General features: G+C 57.4%; 2 protein-coding genes across 2 annotated transcripts; both read left to right on the top strand.

Annotated features, from left to right (window-relative positions):
* The first annotated feature begins 3,926 nt into the window (after positions 1 to 3,926).
* NAGLU (N-acetyl-alpha-glucosaminidase) lies at positions 3,927 to 13,083 on the top strand. Its single transcript, XM_058675978.1, has 6 exons — positions 3,927 to 4,347; positions 4,846 to 4,993; positions 5,473 to 5,619; positions 5,783 to 5,868; positions 6,812 to 7,068; positions 11,757 to 13,083. The coding sequence occupies exons 1-6, from the start codon at positions 3,968 to 3,970 to the stop codon at positions 12,965 to 12,967; spliced, it is 2,229 nt and encodes a 742-aa protein (XP_058531961.1). The 5' UTR covers positions 3,927 to 3,967; the 3' UTR covers positions 12,968 to 13,083.
* Positions 13,084 to 13,554: 471 nt separating this feature from the next.
* Positions 13,555 to 15,326, top strand: HSD17B1 (hydroxysteroid 17-beta dehydrogenase 1). The gene is made up of 6 exons (XM_004599160.2): positions 13,555 to 13,791; positions 13,878 to 14,045; positions 14,152 to 14,331; positions 14,439 to 14,532; positions 14,840 to 15,017; positions 15,111 to 15,326. Exons 1-6 carry the CDS (start codon positions 13,695 to 13,697, stop codon positions 15,324 to 15,326), a joined length of 933 nt encoding a protein of 310 aa, XP_004599217.2. The 5' UTR covers positions 13,555 to 13,694.
* Positions 15,327 to 19,828: the final 4,502 nt, after the last annotated feature.

Raw genomic sequence — 19,828 nt, 5'->3', positions numbered from 1 at the left:
TGGCTCAGCTCCAGCCATTGAGGTCACTTGGGGAGTGAACCATTGATCGGAAGATCTTCCTCTCTCCTCCTCTCTGTATGTCTGCCTTTCCAATAAAAATAAGTAAATCTTTAAAAAAAAAAAAAAGTAACGAGATGGACGGCAAGCAGAGCCCAGCCTCCTTGTATCACTTAATGCAGAAAATCATGTGTCACTGTAAGGCCATATTAGAAAGTCAAGATTTCCGCACCAGCATCCTACTACCCCAGGGCACCTTCTGTTTGAGAGCTCCTCATTTTTTTTCACATACACAGTAATGTACCATACCACTTTGACCTTTTTTGAAAGATTTAGTTCACTTGAAAGAGTCACGGGGAAAGAGAGGGAGAAATAGATCTTCGACCTGCTGGTTCACTCACTCCCTAAATACCACTACAGCCAGAGCTGGACCAGTCTAAAGCCAGGTGCCAGGAGCTTCTTCCAGTACTCCCATGTGGATACAGATACCCAAGCATTTTGGGCTCTCTGCTGCTTTCCCAGATCATTAAGGAACTGGATGGGAAGTACAGCAGCTGGGACATGTACTGGTGCCCATATGGGATGCTGATGCTTACAGGTACAGGAGCAGCCAGTTGAGCCTTGCACGGGTACTTGTCTTTAAGTGCAGTTTTCAGAATATCCAAAGCAGCCATCCCTTTTGGGACACAGAAGGGTGGGCTCCTCTGTCTCTCCCAGAGTGAGAGTTGCAGCCAGTGCCTCTGTGGAAGACATTAGCAAGAGAAAAGCAAAACAGATCCCCAGCTACAGTGTCATGGGATTTGGAGGCTTTCTAAAGGTGGTGGCCACCTCAGCGGAAAGGCTAGCCATGCCAGTTGTGTCCCGGACCTGGTGATCTCTGCACAGCATTCCTGCCACCAGAGACAAGGCATGACTTCTGTGTGACTCAATATCTACAAGGATCAGCCACTGTCAGAAAGGTGAGGAAAGGTTAAATAACATTCCTGGGCTTTGGGGTTGGCTTCAGGCTAGCTCTAGTGGGCATGAGCTGCCCTGGGGAGGGAGAAGAAAGAAGAGCAGAAGGCCAGAGAGTGACCCGCCACAGTGCAACACCCAAGTCCTATAGGAGGACCCCTGGGGGCCGGTCTTGGAGCTGCTTCCCAAAAAGGCCTGAGAATTTCCTTGTTCATGAAACTGAGTAGAGGGCTGGAGGGAGTGGAGGGGCACACACTCCCCCTGCAGGAGTGGCTTGGTGCACCTCCTGCCTTAGCAGGGCAGCAGCAAACCAGACAGGCTTGAAACCAGAACTCCCGAGGCCAAGTGAGGAGGTTCTAAGATGAATGGGCTCAGTTAGCTACTGTTGATGCCAGCTAGTTTGGGGACAGTCCCCCACAGCTGCAGGTGGAGGTGGAAAGGACAATGCAGGCTGCTGCTGGGCTGGCAGGGGTGCAGCAGGGCACGGCAGCGGTCACGGGCAGGAATGTGGAACACCCTTGGCCTTGGGATCTTCTACCCAGCAGCTTTCTGTTGCTGTTGTTGGCAGACATATGTGTTTTTCCCAGGCCAGGACAATGAGGACCTTCAGCTGCTTCCAGGTCTCCCCCTTAGAGGGTAGAAGCCCACGCACTCGGGCCACACTCTGCTGCTTTAGCAGGGAGCTGAATCAGAAGCAGAGCAGCCGGCAATCTGAAGTGGGGAGCCGGCATCCAGCGGTGTAACCTGCGGCACCACACAGGTGCCGGCCACGGCCTGTAGCTTTTTGACCAGCTTGCCTCATCTCTTCCCTTTCAATCTGTCATTAAATCTAGAACATCCTGAAACTTTTCTCTCATCCATTGTTCTTGCCCTGGATTCTCTACACGGCACCACCCATAACTTGTCCTCTCCTTATCCCTAAGGTCCTAGCCATCCAGAAAAATCCACACCTACCTGCAGAAGACTTAGAATCAATTTAGAAAGAATGAGAAAGGCTGTCCTGCTTGCTCCCCAACTCAGGTGCCACACACAGGTAAGAGGAATCCAACCACCTGAGTCATCACCGACAGGAAGCTGAAGCAAGAACTCCAAGTCAATGGTGTGTTCACTGCCAGGCCAAGTGCCAGCCCCAAGAGTGGCCTATCTAAAGCCCTCTGGTGCTAGGGTTGTGGCAACTGCAGATGAAGCCGCCACTTGCAGCTCCACATCCCATAACAGTACCAGCCCCAGTCCCAACTGCTCCCCTTTCAATCCAGCTACCTAAGCCCTGTAGGCTAGTGGCTAAAGTCCTCGCCTTGCACGCGCCAGGATCCCATATAGGCATCAGTTCTAATCCCAGCAGCCCTGATTCCCATCCAGCTCCCTGCCTGTGGCCTGGGAAAGCAGTCAAGGTTGGCCCAAAGCCTTGGGATCCTGCACCTGCATGGAAGACTCAGAAGAGGCTCTGGGCTCCTGGCTTTGGATTGGTGCAGCACTGGCCACTTGGGGAATGAAATCAGTAGACAGAAGATCCTCCTCTCTGTCCCTCCTCTTCTCTGTATATCTGATTTTCCAAAACTAACTAAATAAAAGCAATCCAGCTCCCTGCCAAAGCACCTGGGAAGGCCAAGGATGACCCAGGACCTTGTAGGGAGAGGGGAGGCAGGCCGGGACCTGTATGCTCACACTTCCCTTTCCTCCATCACTTTGCTTCCCATCTGAACATCAGCCTGGACCTGACCTGTCCAGCTCCCTTCTGTGCTTGGAGGGTGCAGGAAAAAAGACACTCTGACCTCAGCTCCTGCCAGGCTCTCGGGCGGACCAACCCTAACCCTGCCCCGACCTCAGCTCCTGTGGACCCAACCCCAGCCTGTGCCCAGCCCGGTGACGCAGTTGGGTACACACTTCCTTACGGGGCACCCAGATCTCGGGTCCCCCTCCTGTCTTACCAGAACTCTCAGCCATTTCTTTGTCCCTCTCTCCTTTGCATTCTTGCTCGCCTGACAACACAGCCTCACATCTAGGGCCAGGATGCAGCTTCCTGCCCTCATGCAGCCATGTGGGCGACAGGGAGGGAGCTCCTGGTTCCTGATTTCAGCCTGTCCCAGTCCTGACCAAGGCAGCATTTGGGGAATGAAACAAGAGATGAAATCAGCCTCTCTCTCTCTCTCTCTCTCTCTCTCTCTCTCTCTCTCTCAAATCTTCATATATAAAGAGCCCACTACTCTCTCCCCCACCGGCCACAGCTGGCCACAGTCAGCCATGCCTTGCACAGGCAGCAGCTGGACGAGTCCCAGGGCCTGGAATTCAGTGATGGGCAGCTCTGTTGTGGGAGTCCCATACTCTCCACCCAGCACTGCCCTCCCATCTGCTAGCAGACACATATACCCCATACACACATTCCCTATCCCATCACTCTGTCCCCCAGCCCTCAGCATGACGACTGCTGCCCTGAGCCCTGGCACTGTGGGGTGGAGTGCCCTCACCAGGCTCCTGCCCGGTTCTGGGTCACTTAGCTCCTCCAACACCCCCAGCACTGGGCCTCGGGGTCTTTTTCCCCCTCCCACTCCTTCCAGCAGGTTCCAGTTCATCCCAGGATTCCTCTTGGAAGCATGGGACTGGGGGGCCTCAACACACCCTTGCAGTCTCGCAGCCGTGTGAGGGTTTGCTTCCTGCAGACCAGCGCGGTGGCCAGCTGTGCCCATGCAAAGTCAACCCCAAAGTCGTTAGGTGGATGGATGGCAGGGGCAGGCTCTGCGCGTGAGAACACACTGCCCCCCAGCTGGGTCTCTGCCGTCTGTGGGGGGCCTCCGACGTTGCTGGGGTCTCGCGCTCCGCCACCTGGTGAGGTCAGAGGACGCCCCGAGGGCGCAGTCCGAGACCCGGAAGTCCAAGGCGCCCCACCGCAGCCGCCGCTCGGCTCTCGCGTCCACGTGACCCGAGATGCGCAGCTGATTGGGCGCTGACCGTCCCGTCCCTCCAAGTCCCGGATCCCAGATTGGCTGATGGTGGGCGCGGCCACCCCCGGGCGGACACCATGCCGGCGGCGACGTTGGCCACAGCTCTGGGGTTCCTGCTGTTGGCCGGGGGCTCGGCCGGCGATGAGGCCCGGGAGGCGGCGGCCGTGCGGGCGCTCGTCGCCCGGCTGCTGGGGCCCGAGCGGGCGGCCGAGTTCGTGGTGTCGGTGGAGCGCGCGCTGGCGGCCGAGTCCGGCTTGGACACCTACAGGCTGAGCGGCGGCGGCGGCGGGACGCCCGTGCGGGTGTGCGGCTCCAGCGGTGTGGCGGCGGCCGCCGGGCTGCACCGCTACCTGCGCGATTTCTGCGGCTGCCACGTGGCCTGGTCCGGCTCGCAGCTGCACCTGCCGCGCCCGCTGCCCGCAGTGCCCGAGGAGCTGACGGAGGCCACGCCCCACAGGTATCGCACCCGCCAGGCCCTCGCTGCTCCCGGCGGCCACCTCCAGCTTCCTGGAGTCCCCGCCGCGCTCCTGCCTAGGCTGGAGGCCTGCGAAGCCAGCGCTGGCCTCGCCGTGCAGCAAGTCCGCCTCCCAAGTTCGGCTCTGCCCGTGACACCGGACGCCTGGCGGCCCATCGGAAGGGTGGCAGTAGCGATGTCCGAGCCCCACCGAGCAGGTTGTGAGAGCGTGCCCGGTGACGCCCAGTGCACTTGCACTCCCAACCTCTGTTTGAAGCTGCCTGCCGGTCCCCCTCCCCACAGCAAGCAAAGCATCACACATCAGAGCCAGCAGCGTTAGAATGCGGGATAGCGGCACCCTGCCCTTGAGGGAGCAGTTCCCAGAGCAGGGGCTCTGACACGTCACAGGCAAATGGAATACGCTCAGATGCCCAAGTTTCAGCCCAATGAGGGACAGGACCCTCTGGCACTTGTCCTCAGCCCCCCTACCCGTGCCTACAGGTACCGCTATTACCAGAATGTGTGCACGCAAAGCTACTCGTTCGTGTGGTGGGACTGGGCCCGCTGGGAGCAGGAGATCGACTGGATGGCCCTGAATGGCATCAACCTGGCGCTGGCCTGGAGCGGCCAGGAGGCCATCTGGCAGCAGGTGTGTGCCCACCCGAACACCACACTGAAGCCTGGGGGTGTCTGTGGCCTGCACGTGGACTCCCTAAACACAGTCACAGGCTCACCAACACTGGGTGTAGGAGAGGTGGGGGGAGACTCCTTCCTCCTGGTGACCCCAGCACGGCTCATCACCTGACTCTGCCCACTGTGGCATTCCCCGCAGCCTTCATCCCCTCCCTCCCTGGGAGCCCACCTGTGATCTGGCTGCTCCTGGGGCTGCCCCAGTTCCCCCTTCTGTGCAGGCAGCCTTGACCATGCAGCTCCCCCAACCCCTCCCTGTGTCCCACCTCCTCTGCACACAGTGAGCTCACCTGTGCCAGGTGTATCTCACGCCCTTCTGGCAGTGGGCGCCTGGCAGGTAGGAGCTTACTTTTTGTCTCAGCGCTAAGTACAGGGAAGGTGAAAATGAATCCGTGGAGAAGAATGCGTTTCTATGTGTGGCTGTCCTTATCCTCTCAGGTATACCTGGGCCTGGGCCTGACCCAGTCGGAGGTTGATGAATACTTCACGGGTCCTGCCTTCCTGGCCTGGGGGCGCATGGGCAACCTGCACACGTGGGGTGGCCCCCTGCCCGCCTCCTGGCACCGCAAGCAGCTTTACCTGCAGGTAAGACCACAGGGAGAAAGAGGGACGGCCAGAGAATGTCGACCAGCCTTGGGGCTCCCAGGGGGACCATGTGGATGCTGCGGGCAGCCGAGGTGGGGTCCCTCTGCCCGCCCACCGGGAGGCCATGGCAGCACCGTTCATCAGCTCCCTGCTGTTGCTGCAGCACCGCATCCTGGAGCGCATGCGCTCATTCGGCATGACCGCGGTGCTGCCTGCCTTCGCTGGGCACGTCCCCAAGGCCATCACCAGGTGAGAGCCACCCTCGTCCGCCACTCAGCTCGGGCTGGGAATTCTTTATGTCCTGAAAGATGTGACACCACGACTCTGGCTCCAATCCTCTCCCATCCTCTCCTTTTCCTCCCTCCCACCTTCCTGCACTGCTCTCTCCCGGTTCCCTTTCACTTTATGCCTATCTCCTTGTCTGTCTCTGCATAGTGTGTCTATGTGCCTGTCTCTATCTTTGTCCCTATCTGTATCTCTAACCCTTACCCTACCAATCTTGTATCTGTGTTGACCTTGGCTGTCAGGACATGACTGCGCCCTCATGTGGCAGCATAGTAGAACTGCCCCCTCAATCCTCTGCTACACCCGGGGCCGCCCTCACCCCCATCTCTTGGGACCAGGGGAAATCTCCCCTCACCCTGGGGATCCTGCCACTTCCCTTGGCGGCCTCCTCTGTGCAGGTCTGCCATGGAAGGGGGCTGCATTGGCAGTGGCACACAGTGCAGTGACAAGGGCAGGACTATGCGGAAAGGGCCCTGATCTTTGGTGAGCCAGATGCTTCCTCCAACAGTGGGAACGAGGGTGGAGGGGCTAGGAAAAGCTTTCCAGGTGAGTGAAGCTTGAGGGATGTTGAAGAGGAGCTGGGGGATGCAGGGAGGACAGAGAACTCCTTGTATGCAAAGGCCTAGAGGTCCAGGCAGCTGGAGGCGCCTGGAGCTGACTGCTAGCTGAATCAGCGAGCCTGGGGCGAGAGGGGCTATGGGTCAGATGAGTAACAGATCACCCTGGAAGTCAGACAACATCAGGAGCTGGCCCTGCCCTTGGGGGAGGGGGGAGAAGGAAGGTGCTGACTCAGAGAGCCTGGGGGCTGGGGGATGATTGTGGGCCACATGAGTAACAGGCCTTGTGGAAGTCAGGAGATGCTTGTCAGTTTTCAGCAATACCTGAGCTCTGGCTCCCCTCTCCCCAGGGTGTTCCCTCAGGTCAATGTCACCCAGCTAGGCAGCTGGGGGCACTTCAACTGTTCCTACTCCTGCCCCTTCCTGCTGGCGCCAGGGGACCCCCTGTTCCCCATCATCGGGAGCCTCTTCCTTCGGGAGCTGACCCGAGAGTTTGGCAGCGACCATGTTTATGGAGCCGACACATTCAATGAGATGCAGCCCCCCTCGTCGGAGCCCTCCTACCTGGCTGCGGCTACAGCCGCCGTCTTTGAGGCCATGACCGCAGGTACACTGCCTGGGGTGGGAAGGAGTTGTCCGAACCACTGCCCCCCAAGGGACCGCTAGCCCCCTCCCCCTTGCTGTCATGGAAGCAGCCACATTCATTTTGCAACAAGAATTGGGGGCGGCGCATATGGAAATGGATGGGGCAAGCAGGGACAAAGCCCAGCGTGAGTGATTGTTGGCTGGCTGGCTGACCTAGTTAGACAAATAACCCTTGTCCCTTTTGCTATCTGTTGCTTCATCCTTAACCTGGGCTGCATCCCAGGGAGCGTGACGCCCTGCCCAGCCAAGGGTCGTCAAGCGCGAGCCCTTGAAGGTCTCGTACAGCCTTTCACCTTGTTGCCAACTGAGGCAGGGATGCAGACCATAGTCCAGGAGCTGTGCCCGCAGCCAGTGGGTGCCTGGCCCGCCAGGCCTCCTCCCTGCCCCTCCAGGGTCAGAAGGGATGGGCCCCTGGCCAGAATGGCTTCTTATTCCACCAGGAAGTGGGCAGCTGGAGCTCCAGAAACCTCGAGGAAGATCAGGGTGACTTCCTGAGAGTGGGGACAGAAGTGGAACCATGAGGGTGCCCTGTGGGGTTGGTCCTGGCTGGCAGGCATGGAGGCCAGCTACCTTGCTAGGGGAGCATGGAGGACCGGAGCCCACTTTGGGTTGTTTGCCCTTTGGTCTTCCCGGGTTTGTCCTTGGGAACGTGTTGATTTTCCTGGAAGCTTTCGGTTCACACATATTTTCCTTAAGATCTCACCCAGGTTAGTCATTTCTGAAGTAATTTTGTTTCACATCGTCCATCCTTGGGGCATTCCTGATCCTTGCGGAATGCCTCCCCTACAGTGGGTCTTCCCAGTTACATCCAGAATAGGAAAACAAATACTTTTTAAATTTCTGTGATTCTTGGAGACTGATGTTTCTCCCGGTGTAACCGAATGGTGGTTTTTTTTTGTTTGTTTGTTTGTTTCGGGTTACAATCATTTCTTGAAATTATTTATTTATTTATTTATTTGGGAGGCAGAGTTACAGGGAGAGAAAGACTCTTCCATCCTTTGATTCGCTCCCCACATGGCTGAAATGGCCAGGGCTGGGTCAGGCTGGAGGCAGGAGCTTCCTCCAGGTCTCCCACGCGGGTACAGGGTCCCAAAGCCCTGGGCCGTCCTCGACTGCTTTCCCAGGCCACAAGCAGGGAGCTGGATGGGAAGCGGAGCAGCCGGGACACAGGCCAGTGCCCATAAGGGATGCTGGTGCAGCAGGCAGTGGCTTCACCCACTGCATCACAAGGCTTCTATGGCTCCCAAATCCCACTGTAAAAGCAGATATGACGTCACCTCAGCTTGGCACAAACTCTTGGGACTGAGACGCAGTCCTGCGACGCCCAGACCTCTACTTGCTCCTCCCAGCTCTGTCGGCCTTGGCTGACCGCCTCCTCCCTGAGCCACTGATGCCGTTCGGAGGTAGCGACAACAGCGACTCCACTCCCCAGCACCCAGTTTCTGTATAGTCTGCTGCCATTGCTGTCATGCAGCCAGAGGCTTGGGGCTTTATGAAAGAAATTGACTCATTTCTTTTTTTTTTCCAAATTTTCATTTCCTTTTAAATATTTTTTACATAGTTGAGAGAGCTGCATGCCCATGTGGGTCTCCAATTAGCGCGGGGAGGGTCAGGTAGGGAGGAAGGTGGGTGGGGCCCATGTTTCAGGTTTGTTTATTTTTTCTCCTGTATCTGCAGGGGAGGAGAAGAAAGGGGCCACTCTTTACTGTCAAACAGTGTCAGCACCCAGGGATGGGGGACTCTCATCTGATGACGTCTTAGAAACCCTGATGTGGGAAAGATTGTTCTGAAGGTGTTACTTGAGTGGTTTTGATGGATCTGAGAAGTTGTTGCTTTCGCTGCTCCAGGGTGGAGAAAGTTGACAAAATCCACCTGTTCTGCTTTCCATCCTCTGACAAGGCAGTCACCGTCCCCTGATGGCCTCGATGAGCTGGCCATCACATCCCATGTGCATCTAGGTGTGCTGTCCACTGCACTGGCATCAGCAACTGAGGAGGCCCAGTCCTGATACATGTACTGCAAGGTTGAACCACAGATCCTGTGATTTTTCCTGTGGCCATTGTCTGAGTCCAGCGATCTAGTCAAGGAGTCTTCCAAGAAACCTCATTTGGGGTGACCTCAGACTTGATTCTGTGTGTGTCAGGCTGTACAGGGTCACATGCAGTCTGTCACCTGCACCAGCCATTGCACATACTGGTAGATGCAGTTCTGCCCAGCCCTATATGTCTCACATGAACTGATAGATGCTATACCCTAGCCCTACCTGGTCCACCCCTAGCCCCAGCTCTCACAGTCACCAGTGGGAGCTGCAGCCAGCAGGAAAGTCCCCAAAGTTCCCCTACCTGGCCCATTCCCAAACCCAGGTCTTGCACATGCTGGCAGGTGCTTCATTCCAGCCTGGCATGGCCCAGCTGCAGCCTCAGCTCTTGCTGGTGGGTGTTGTAGTCCAGCCTAGCCAGGTGCAACCCACTTTGTCCTGGCTCTCGTGTGTGCCAGTGGGTGCTGAGGCTGACCTAGCTTGGCCTACCTTCAGCCCCAGCTCCCATGCTCCCTAGTAGGAGCTGCAGCCTAGTAGGAAAGTTTCTCAAATTCCCCTACCAGGCCTGCTGCCAGTCCCCGATCTCATGAGAGCCAGCGGGAGCAACAGCCCTTGCTTGGCATGGGCTGCCCTCAGTCCCATCCCTTGCATGTGGCAGCAGTGCTACAGCCTGGCCCCAGCTCCTATGAGTGTTAGGTAGATTCCTGTTAGGTGAGTTCTATGGTCCAGCCTGCCTCGGCCTTATAACCATCCCCAGCTCTCTGCATAAACCAGTGGGTGTTGCAGTCCCACAGAGGGGAGCGCATAAGTCTCCTACAGAAATCTGCCCCCAGATCCAGTTGTCTTACATTCTAGTGGGTGCTGTAGCCCAGCCTGACATGGCCCACCCCCTGTGCTGACACTCACCAGGAGGTACCACAGCCTAGCCCAGCCAGGCACAACCCCGACCCCCAGCTTTTATATGCACCATAGGGTGGCAGGCAATACCATTTAGCCCAGTTCAGGTTTCCCACATGTGTGGATGCCTTGGCCTGACTCAGACATGCCCTCTTGTCCCCTCCCCCCCAAACCACTCTATCTCAGCTCTCTTGCTACCTGCAAGTGCAGTGGCCTGGTCCATAGAAGATCCCAGAAGTCATTCCTTCCCTGTCAAACCTGCCCTGAGCCACTCCCACTCCAATAGTCCCCAGACTGTCTTTCCTGAGTAGTTTATAGCCCTTCCCCACCCCCAACCTGGGGGCTGTGGTAGCGTGTCCTGGCCAGGAGTTTACTGCCTTTCTTGACTTACCTAAACAAAACAAACAAACAAACAAAAAAACAACAACAAAAGAATAAGTAACTAGGCTGGCACACTGGTCTAGTTAACACAAATTTGGCCCAAATAGCCAGCTCCTGGCTGCCTCTCTCCCAGCAGTGTAACACTTGCCCAGGTACAAGGAAACCAGGTAGTTGAACAAGCTCATTTCAGCTTAAAGTCCAGTTCCAAGGGCAGGTCCATCTCGGGCAATGGTCCTCCTGCTGACAGAGCTGTGCAGGGGTGCAGGGCATCCCCCAGCCCCTGGCAGAAGACAGGGAGTATGCGCAGTGTCTTCTCTGCTGTCTCCTTAGGGAGCCACTGAGATTCCCCCTTGACCTTGGCCTAGTCCCAGCCGCCTCCCAGAGGCCTCTCCTATGAACACTGGCCAGATTCAGCTTCTGCCCTCCTGAGACCTCACAGTGGGGCTCAAATTCATCACACATGCGCTGGCCGACACACTCGAACCCTAGCAGGGTCAGACATGCAGATTCCTGGGCATCACCCTGGATTTCTGCAGTCAGAAGGGCCAGCAGCTGGGGACCCAGAGTGTGTGCTTCTGCAAGCTCCCTGGACATCCTAGTGGTCACACTGCTTAGCTGGCGCTGACCCAGAGCTGGGGTTCCAGGCTGCAACAAGCAAGGCTGGAAGACAGGCGCTGGAAGAATGAGAGCACACAAAGTAACTAGCAAAGCGAGTAGCCAGGGTCCCAGGCTTAGAGGCACCAGGGCCAGCAGCCCATCCCACCCTACTGTGCTGTATTTATTGACCCAACATAGCAACGTTGATGATTGCAATTTTTGAGGCAGGACATCAGATAGAAAGTTTTTCCACTATGTTTGTTTCCGCGTACCTTAAAGACCAATCTGATGCATACAGAGTGGTATACAATAGTGTTTTCCAGCTCCTGAAAACACCCACCTAAAGCACGGATGCTGGTGGCTGTCTCACTTTCCATCAAAGAACTGTAGTCATGGGTTTCCAAGGAGACAAAAGCCTCCGATGCCGGGCAGACAGTGTGTCTAGCTCTGGCTTCTCTGTGGCTTGCACTTGGACACCAGTTGTCAGCTTGTGGGTTTCCAAGGCCACAGGTTACAGCAATTGCCTTGAGGTCCCTGACAGGGTCAGAGTAGCTCAGGGCAAGTGCCTGAAGAGCAAGCCCATAACGGAAGGGGTGGGACTTGCTTGGGGGGGCTCTGTGTGACCCAGTGGACCTGAGGGAGGAAGGCAGGAGGGAGTGGGGGACTTGTTTGCATCCGTAGGCAGGCCCCTCTCTTCTCATCACCCTCTTCTGTCCCTCCCTCCCACCCCACTGCAGTGGATCCTGAAGCTGTGTGGCTGCTCCAAGGCTGGCTTTTCCAGCACCAGCCCCAGTTCTGGGGGCCCTCCCAGCTCAAGGCGGTGCTGAGGGCTGTGCCCCGTGGCCGCCTCCTGGTGCTGGACCTGTTCGCTGAGAACGAGCCCGTGTATAGCCGCAGTGACTCCTTCCAGGGTCAGCCCTTCATCTGGTGCATGCTCCACAACTTCGGGGGCAACCATGGCCTGTTTGGGGCTCTGGGAGCCGTCAATCAAGGCCCCGCTGCTGCCCGCCGCTTCCCCAACTCCACCATGGTCGGCACGGGCATCGTGCCTGAGGGTATTGGCCAGAACGAGGTGGTCTACGCCCTCATGGCTGAGCTGGGCTGGCGGAAGGACCCAGTGCAGGACCTTGAGGCGTGGGTGACAGACTGGGCCAGGCGGCGGTATGGGGCCTCCCAGCCTGACGCAGAGGCTGCCTGGAGGTTGCTGTTGCAGAGCGTGTACAACTGCTCTGGTGACACCTGCCGGGGACACAACCACAGCCCACTGGTCAGGCGGCCTTCCCTCCAGATGAACACCACCACATGGTACAACCGCTCAGATGTGTTTAAGGCCTGGCACCTGCTGCTCACAGCTGCCCCAACCCTGGCCACCAGTCCTACCTTCCGCTACGACCTGCTGGACATCACTCGGCAGGCGCTGCAGGAGCTGGTCAGTGTATACTACGAGAAGGCCAGGACCGCCTACCTGGCTAAGGAGCTAGTGCCCCTGCTGAGAGCTGGAGGCATTCTAGCCTACGAACTCCTGCCTGCCCTGGACAAGGTGCTGGCCACAGACAGCCGCTTTCTGCTGGGCAGCTGGCTGCAGCAGGCCCGGGCTGCAGCGAGCAGTGAGGCAGAGGCCCAGTTGTATGAGCAGAATAGCCGCTACCAGCTGACCCTGTGGGGACCAGAGGGCAACATCTTGGACTACGCCAACAAGCAGCTGGCTGGGCTGGTGGCCGACTACTATACCCCGCGCTGGCATCTCTTTATGGAGGCCCTGGCCAAGAGCCTGGCCCAGGGCACCCCTTTCCAACAGCATGCCTTTGACAAACTCGTCTTCCAGGCGGAGCTGGCCTTCGTTCTTGGCTCCCACCAGTATCCCACTAGGCCCCAAGGTGACACAGTCGAACTGGCCAAGAGGATCTTCCTTAAATATTGTCCCCAGGAGGCAGTTGCCTCACCGTGAGACAGATGAACCACCTCTGAGCTGCGTTCTCAAACTCCAGGTGGAAGCTGATTCCCCGGAACCTGGAGCTGGACGGACGCCAAGTGCATAGCCTGCCTCACCTGCACCCCCAGCCCACTGGGGCAGGGGAGAAGCACCTGTGGTGGGGTCCAGCACAAAGGGATGACAGGGAAAAGACGCACATGCCTTTCAGCACCCCAAAGCTGGGTTCGGTGTGCCATTTTCTATCTGTTTAATAAACAGATGAGCCAGTCTTTGTTGTGGTGAGGTCACCCGGAGGTGGGTGGGAGGAGGACTGGAGGGTGTAGCAGGGACCCTGGCGTGAGGGCCAGCTCTCCTCTGCCCTTGCCTCAGCATCACTGTGTTTACCTTCAAAGCACTGATGTTTCCAGGAAGCTTTGGTAACTGTCACTCCCCCCCCCACCAGCGAAGATCTGTCCCCAGGGAATGGGGGAGGCACTGGGCGCCCCCAGGACACCCACATCTAATCGCACAGCTGTTCCTGCAGCTGGAAACAGTGGCATTCCCCTGCAGCCTCCTCATTTCGGACCCAGAGCTGCGGGGCAGAAGGGGTGGGGTGGAGTGGGTGCTCAGCTGGGCCTTGAGATTGCCCTGCAGACACAACAAGGGGTGGGGTACCCACAGGCAGGGGGCGGGGCAAAGTCCTTGAAAAGCTGCCCTCCTCCCCCGGCTCTGTGCTCCCCCAGTGCTCCTGAGCCGCTGCACCATGGACCACACAGTGGTGCTCATTACCGGCTGCTCCTCTGGCATCGGCCTGCACCTGGCGGTGCGCCTGGCCGCCGACCCATCCCAGAGATTCAAAGGTACGGAGGCCAACAGGGCAGAAAGAAGAGCCAGAGCCCCTAGGAGGACGTGGGGTCCTCAGGACTACCTTCTCTCACACCTCCAGTGTACGCCACGCTGAGAGATCTGGCAGCGCAGGGCCCGCTACTGGAGGCAGCCCGGGCCCGCGGATGTCCGCCAGGCTCCCTGGAGACTTTGCAACTGGATGTAAGGGATTCAGACTCTGTAGCTGCAGCCCGGGCACACGTGACCGAAGGCCGCGTGGATGTGTTGGGTGAGCCTTCCTTACCCTTGTGTCATAGCCATAGGGGCCCTAGCCGGTGGGGCTGTGCCTAGGAGCCTTGGGTGAGGTGGTCGGGGTCTGGCCCCTCTCGCTGCAGTGTGTAACGCCGGCCGGGGAGTGCTCGGGCCGCTGGAGGCGCACTCGGTGGACACAGTGGCCTCCGTACTGGACGTGAACGTGGTGGGGATGGTGCGGACACTGCAGGCCTTCCTGCCAGACATGAAGCGGCGCGGCTCGGGTCGCGTGTTGGTGACCGGCAGCATGGGGGGCTTGATGGGTGAGCCGGGATAAGCTGGAGCGCAGGGGTGGGGCTTGAGGGCAAGCGCCACCTGTTAGCGGAGATTCCCTTCTTGCACCGGTCTTTCCAACCACGTCCTCTTCAAGGGCTGCCCTTCAATGACGTCTACTGCGCCAGCAAGTTCGCGATCGAAGGTTTATGCGAGAGTCTGGCGGTTCTGCTGCCACACTTTGGGGTCCAGTGAGTCGCTTCCCAAGCCCCGTGAGCCCCCGGGGACCCCCCTCCCCAGACGCGCGTCCTACTGGACCGGCCGCTCTCGAACGAGATCCTGGTCCCGGGTCAAGAGTGGGTGCCAGGCACCGTGCAGGAGGGCACTTGGCTGGCGCACATCGTGTTGCGCCCATGCGCGGTTCCTGCCACAGGGGAAGGCGTGGGTTGGTTACAGCCAGGTGAGTGGCCCTAGGTCTCACAGCTGCTGCGGGGGCCCGCATGGCCCAAGTCCCGCCGCCGCCGGCGTGCACTGACCCCCTCGCCTCCCCGCCCTCAGCTTGAGCCTCGTCGAGTGCGGCCCTGTGCACACCGCTTTCCTGGAGAAGCTGGAAGGCGGCCCCGGCGGCTCCCTGGAACGTGCGGACGCCCAGACTCGCCAGCTCTACTCTCTTTATGAGCGCCACAGCCAGGAGGTCTTCCGCGAGATGGGGCAGGACCCCGAGGAGGTGACGGAGGTGGGAGCTGGGTCCGGGAGTCCGGGCCGGGGAGCGGGGGCGGTTTGTGGCGCGGTGGCGCATCCCGGACCAGCGCCGCTCCCTCCGCCGCAGGTCTTCCTCACCGCGCTGAGCGCCCCGAAGCCTGCCCTGCGCTACTTCAGCACCAACCGCTTCCTGCCCTTAACACGGCTGCGTCTGGACGATCCCAGCGGCGACAACTACATCGCCGCGATGCACCGTGTGGTGTTCGCGGATCAGTGCGCCTGGCCTATGGCCCAAGGACCCGGGGGACCTGAGCCCGGCGCCGCTGCTGCCATCCCACAATAAAAACTTGGCTTGCTGTGCCCTCCTTTGCTTCTCAATGTGCACTTCCACGCATGGGGCAGGGTGGCAGCTGCGTGGGTCCTGCTAGCCCCGGTTACGCCTGCACGGAAACAGAAGCAGAGACAGAGGACAGAGCCAGCCCAGGGTCCGGGCTTCAGCAGCCCACAGCATGGAGTCGGGTGGACTTGTTGGGGAGAACAAGCCATAATGTCGTAATTGATCTGTACTATCCATTTTCTTATCTGTAAAATGGACCCAATAATGAAGCGAGAGAAGGCCTGAAAGGGGTTAGGAGAGAGGCCTCCATTTGTAATTGGAGAGGGGAAGAGACACAAAGCGCTCACTCCCTTCAGCTGGTTCACTTCCGCAGATGCTCTCAACAGCCTGGGCCAGACCAGCAGAAGCTGGGAGCGCAAAGCCAGCGGGGTCCTGCCTGCGGCTCCCAGCATCTGGTTGGCAGGAAGCAGAAGTCTGGAGCAGAGCTGCGGGCCAGGCTTGGCTGGACTACCCCACGGTTTGTCTTGTGGCAGGACTGGGTGATCCGGGCCTGCAGAAAGGGTACAGCCCAGCTCCTAAGTTCCGGGGGGGGGGGGGGGGGCAGAGGGCAGGTGGAGGTCAAGTGAGGAGGCTGCAGGTGCACAGGCCTGCCCCAGGAAAGGATGATTGGGGGTGGGGATTGGCCTGGGGGTACCACCTCCCAGGAAGGGTGGGATGAGGGCCTGCGGTGTGAGGCAGTGTGGCTGTGGAGCAGCTGGGGAGTGGAAGTGGAGAGAACCCTTCTGCAGTCTTGGGGCTTTGTGGGGGGTGTCTGGGAAGGGGGGCACTGAGTCCACACCCGTATCCATAAGAGGGTCTTGTCTGGGCCTTTGCCCCAGGGGAGGACCTCCCAGTTGCCCTGCCACCTGGACCTCCCTGTCCTGCTGGCCCAGCTGATGTGCTGTGCACAAAGCATGCAGGAAGCAGAGGGATGTGGGGGATGTGGAGTTCTGAACACGCCCCACCCATGCCTCACGCCTCTGTGTGGAGCAGAGACGAAGTGTGACCCCACTCTTGCATATACTCATCCTCTCAAAGATTTATTCACTTTTATTTGAAAGGCAGAGAGAGGAGAGACAGATCTGCCATCTGCCGGTTCACACCCAAATGACCATGATGGCCTGACTGGGCCAGGCAAAAGCCTGGAGCTTCTTCCAGGTCTCCCATGTAGCTACAGGAGCCCAAGCACTTGAGTCATCTTCTGCTGCTTTCCCAGGCATGTAAGAAGGGAACTGGATCAGAAGTGGAGCGGTCAGGACTCAAACCAGCACCTGTATGGAATGTCAGCACCACAGGCAGAGGCTTAAAATACTACGTATGCCACAGCGGCAGCCCCTAAATTTTTTAAAAAATTTATTTTTATTGAAAAGGCAGATACACAGAAAGGAGGAGAGACAGAGAGGAAGATCTTCTGTCCAATGGTTCACTCCCCAAACGGCCGCAATGGCTGGAGCTGAGCCAATCTGAAGCCAGGAGCCCGGAGCCTCTTCTGGGTTTCGCACACAGGTGCAGGGTCCCAAGGGTTTAGGCTGTCCTCAACTGCTTTCCCAGGCCACAAGCAGGGAGCTGGATGGAAAATGGGGCTGCTGGGATTAGAACCGGCGTCCATATGTGATCCTGGCGTGTTTAAGGTGAGTACTGTAGCTGCTAAGCTACCACGCCAGTCCCCAAGTTTTGCTCATTTCCAATGACAGCTTTGCCCCCCATTCATGTGCCAGGGCTGTGGACCAGTGGTGACCCTGACTCTTCCTCTTCTCCTCCTTGGCACCGACAGTTCCACCTACAGTCCAGAACGTGCTGGAAGCCACCAGACTCCAGGCACTGTTAACTTGCTCTCTGCCTGCTGCCGCAGCCGCCTAAGTTTCTGAACTCCCCTGATCACAGTGCAGTCAGAATGACCATTTTAAACTCCAAGTCTGGGAGCCAGTGCTGTGGTTTAGTTGGGTAAGCCGCTACTTACATTGCCAGGATTCCACATGGGCAGTGGTTTGAGTCCTGGCTGTTCCATTTTCTGATCCAGCTCTCTGCTATTGTCCCTGGGAAAGCAGCGAAGGATGGCCCCAGGCCTTGGAACCCTGCAGTCATGTGGAAGACCAGGAGAAAGATTCAGGCTCCTGCTTCTGGCCTGGTTCAACCCCAGCCATTGTGAGCATTTAAGGAATGAAGCAGGGAATAGAAGATCTCTTTCCCTCATTCTACCAAATAAGTAAAATAAATCTTTTTTAACATTGGAAGTCGGGGGCCATGCATGGCAGCCTAGTGGCTAAATTCCTTACTTTGCCCATGCCAGGATCCCATATGTGTGTGGATTCTAACCCTGGCAGCCCCACTTCCCATCCAGCTCCCTGTTTGTGGCCTGGAAAAGCAGTAGAGGACGGCCCACAGCCTTGGGACCCTGCACCCGCGTGGGAGACCTGGAGGAAGCTCCTGGCTCCTGGATCAGCTCAGCCTCGGCCATTGTGGCCACTTGGGGAGTGACTAGCAGACAGAAGATCTTCCTCTCTGCTTCTCCCCCTCTCTGTAGATCTGACTTTCCAATAATAATAATGATAATAATAAATTGGAAGTCTGGGGGCCTGTGTCGGGGTGCAGCAGGTGAGGCTTATGGCTGTGGTGTCCTCTGGGCCACATAAGAGCAGCAGTCAAGGTTCTGGCGGCTCAGCTACTGAGGACACCAGAGGATGGCCCAAATGTTTGGGGCCCTGAACCTGCATGGGTGCCATGGAGGAAATTCCTGGCTGCTGCAAGATAATATTTAAAAAAAAAAATCCAAGTCTGCTTATGGCTCTGCTCCAGGCCTTTCCCATGCCTTCCCACCTCAACTTCATTCCCATCAGGTCTCCTTTCCAGCCTCATCTCCCAACACTTTCTGCTCCTTGTCATCTAAGGTGTAACAGCTACTCTTGCCTCCTTCTTGCTGTTTTATTTATTTTTTAGAAGATTTATTTTATTTTTATTGCAAAGTCAGATATACAGAGAGGACAGAAAGAACTATCTTCCATCCGATGATTCACTCCCCAAGTGACCACAACTGCTGGTGCTGCACCAATCTGAAGCCAGGAACCAGGAGCTCTTCCAGGTCTCCCACGCAGGTGCAGGGTCCCAAGGCATTGGGCCTTCCTCGACTGCTTTCCCAAGACACAAGCAGGGAGCTGGATGGGAAGTAGGCTGCCGGGATTAGAACTGGCGCCCATATGGGATCCTGTCATGTTCAAGGTGAGGACTTTAGCCACTAGGCCATGACACTGGGCCCTGTTTTATTCTTTTTTTTTCAATGAAGATGTATTTTATTTTCATCAGAAAGGCAGATTTACAGAGAAGGATAGAGAAAAAAGATCTTCCATCCATTGGTTCACTCCCCAAATGGCAATGGCTGGAGCTAAGCCGATCCAAAGCTAGGAGTCACTTCTGGGTCTCCCACGCAGCTGCAGGGTCCCAAGGCTTTGGGGCCATCCTCTGCTGTTCTCCCAGGCCACAAGTAAGGAGCTGGAAGGGAAGTGGAGCAGTTGGGACATGAACAGGTGCCCACATGGGATCCTGGCACTTGAAGGGAGAGGATTAACCAGTTGAGTCATTGCACCAATGCTCCCCTCCCCACAGGCATTCACTCTTGGTGGGTCTTGCTCTCAGGTGGGAATAAGATGCAGAGAAGGTGGTAGACAGATTAGATTGTTTTTTTGAAATGTAGTGTAAGAGTCCTTGGTGGGAGATGATGTATTTATATCTGTTTACTATCTGGAGGGCAAAAAATGCAAGTTTCTCTCCTTGCTCCTGACCCTGTGTAGAGAGGGCACCGGGCACAGTGATGTGGGGCAGTTGGAGGAGAGTCCTCAGCTTTCTACCTGTGTGATGGCTCATGATTGAAGCAGCCACTTGTTCCTGAGAGAAACTTCTGAGCTACGTTCATCATGCAGGGTAGGAACAGAAGCCCAATGAGGCTAGGAAGAGATCATAAAGACATTGCCTATGGTGGAAAACTTGGGACCCTGCACCCATGTGGGGAGATCCAGAAGTAGCTCTTGGCTCCTTGTGTCTCTCCATTGTCTGTGTAGGTCTGCCTTTCCACACTTGATCTTAGCCAAAAGGCCGAGAAGTGATAGGTCTGCCTTTCCGATGAAAACATTTCAAAATAAATATACACGTTTTAAAAAGCAGACATTTATGTGGTTGCAGAAAACAAGCCACGCTGCATTACTGAAGTTTCATGACAAAGTCACCTATGGCAGCCAGGCCCCAGATCACCAGCCTCAGTTGTCGGCCTTCCCTCAGGGGCTCATCCATGCCCCATGCCTCCCGGTTTCCTACCCCTGGACCTCCTGGCGGCTTCTTCCCTCCCCTGCCACCAAGCACCTCCCTGCACCCCGAGCATCTTCCAGGAGCCGCGGGTACTGCCCTTCGCGCATCCCTGCCCCGTTTGGGGCTTCAGATTCCCCATCTGAGAAACGAGGACTTGCACAGGGGCTGCTGGG

The sequence above is a fragment of the Ochotona princeps genome, chromosome 17 (assembly GCF_030435755.1).
Source record: "Ochotona princeps isolate mOchPri1 chromosome 17, mOchPri1.hap1, whole genome shotgun sequence".
Classification (NCBI taxonomy): domain Eukaryota; kingdom Metazoa; phylum Chordata; class Mammalia; order Lagomorpha; family Ochotonidae; genus Ochotona; species Ochotona princeps.
This window is presented reverse-complemented; position numbering and strand designations above follow the sequence as displayed.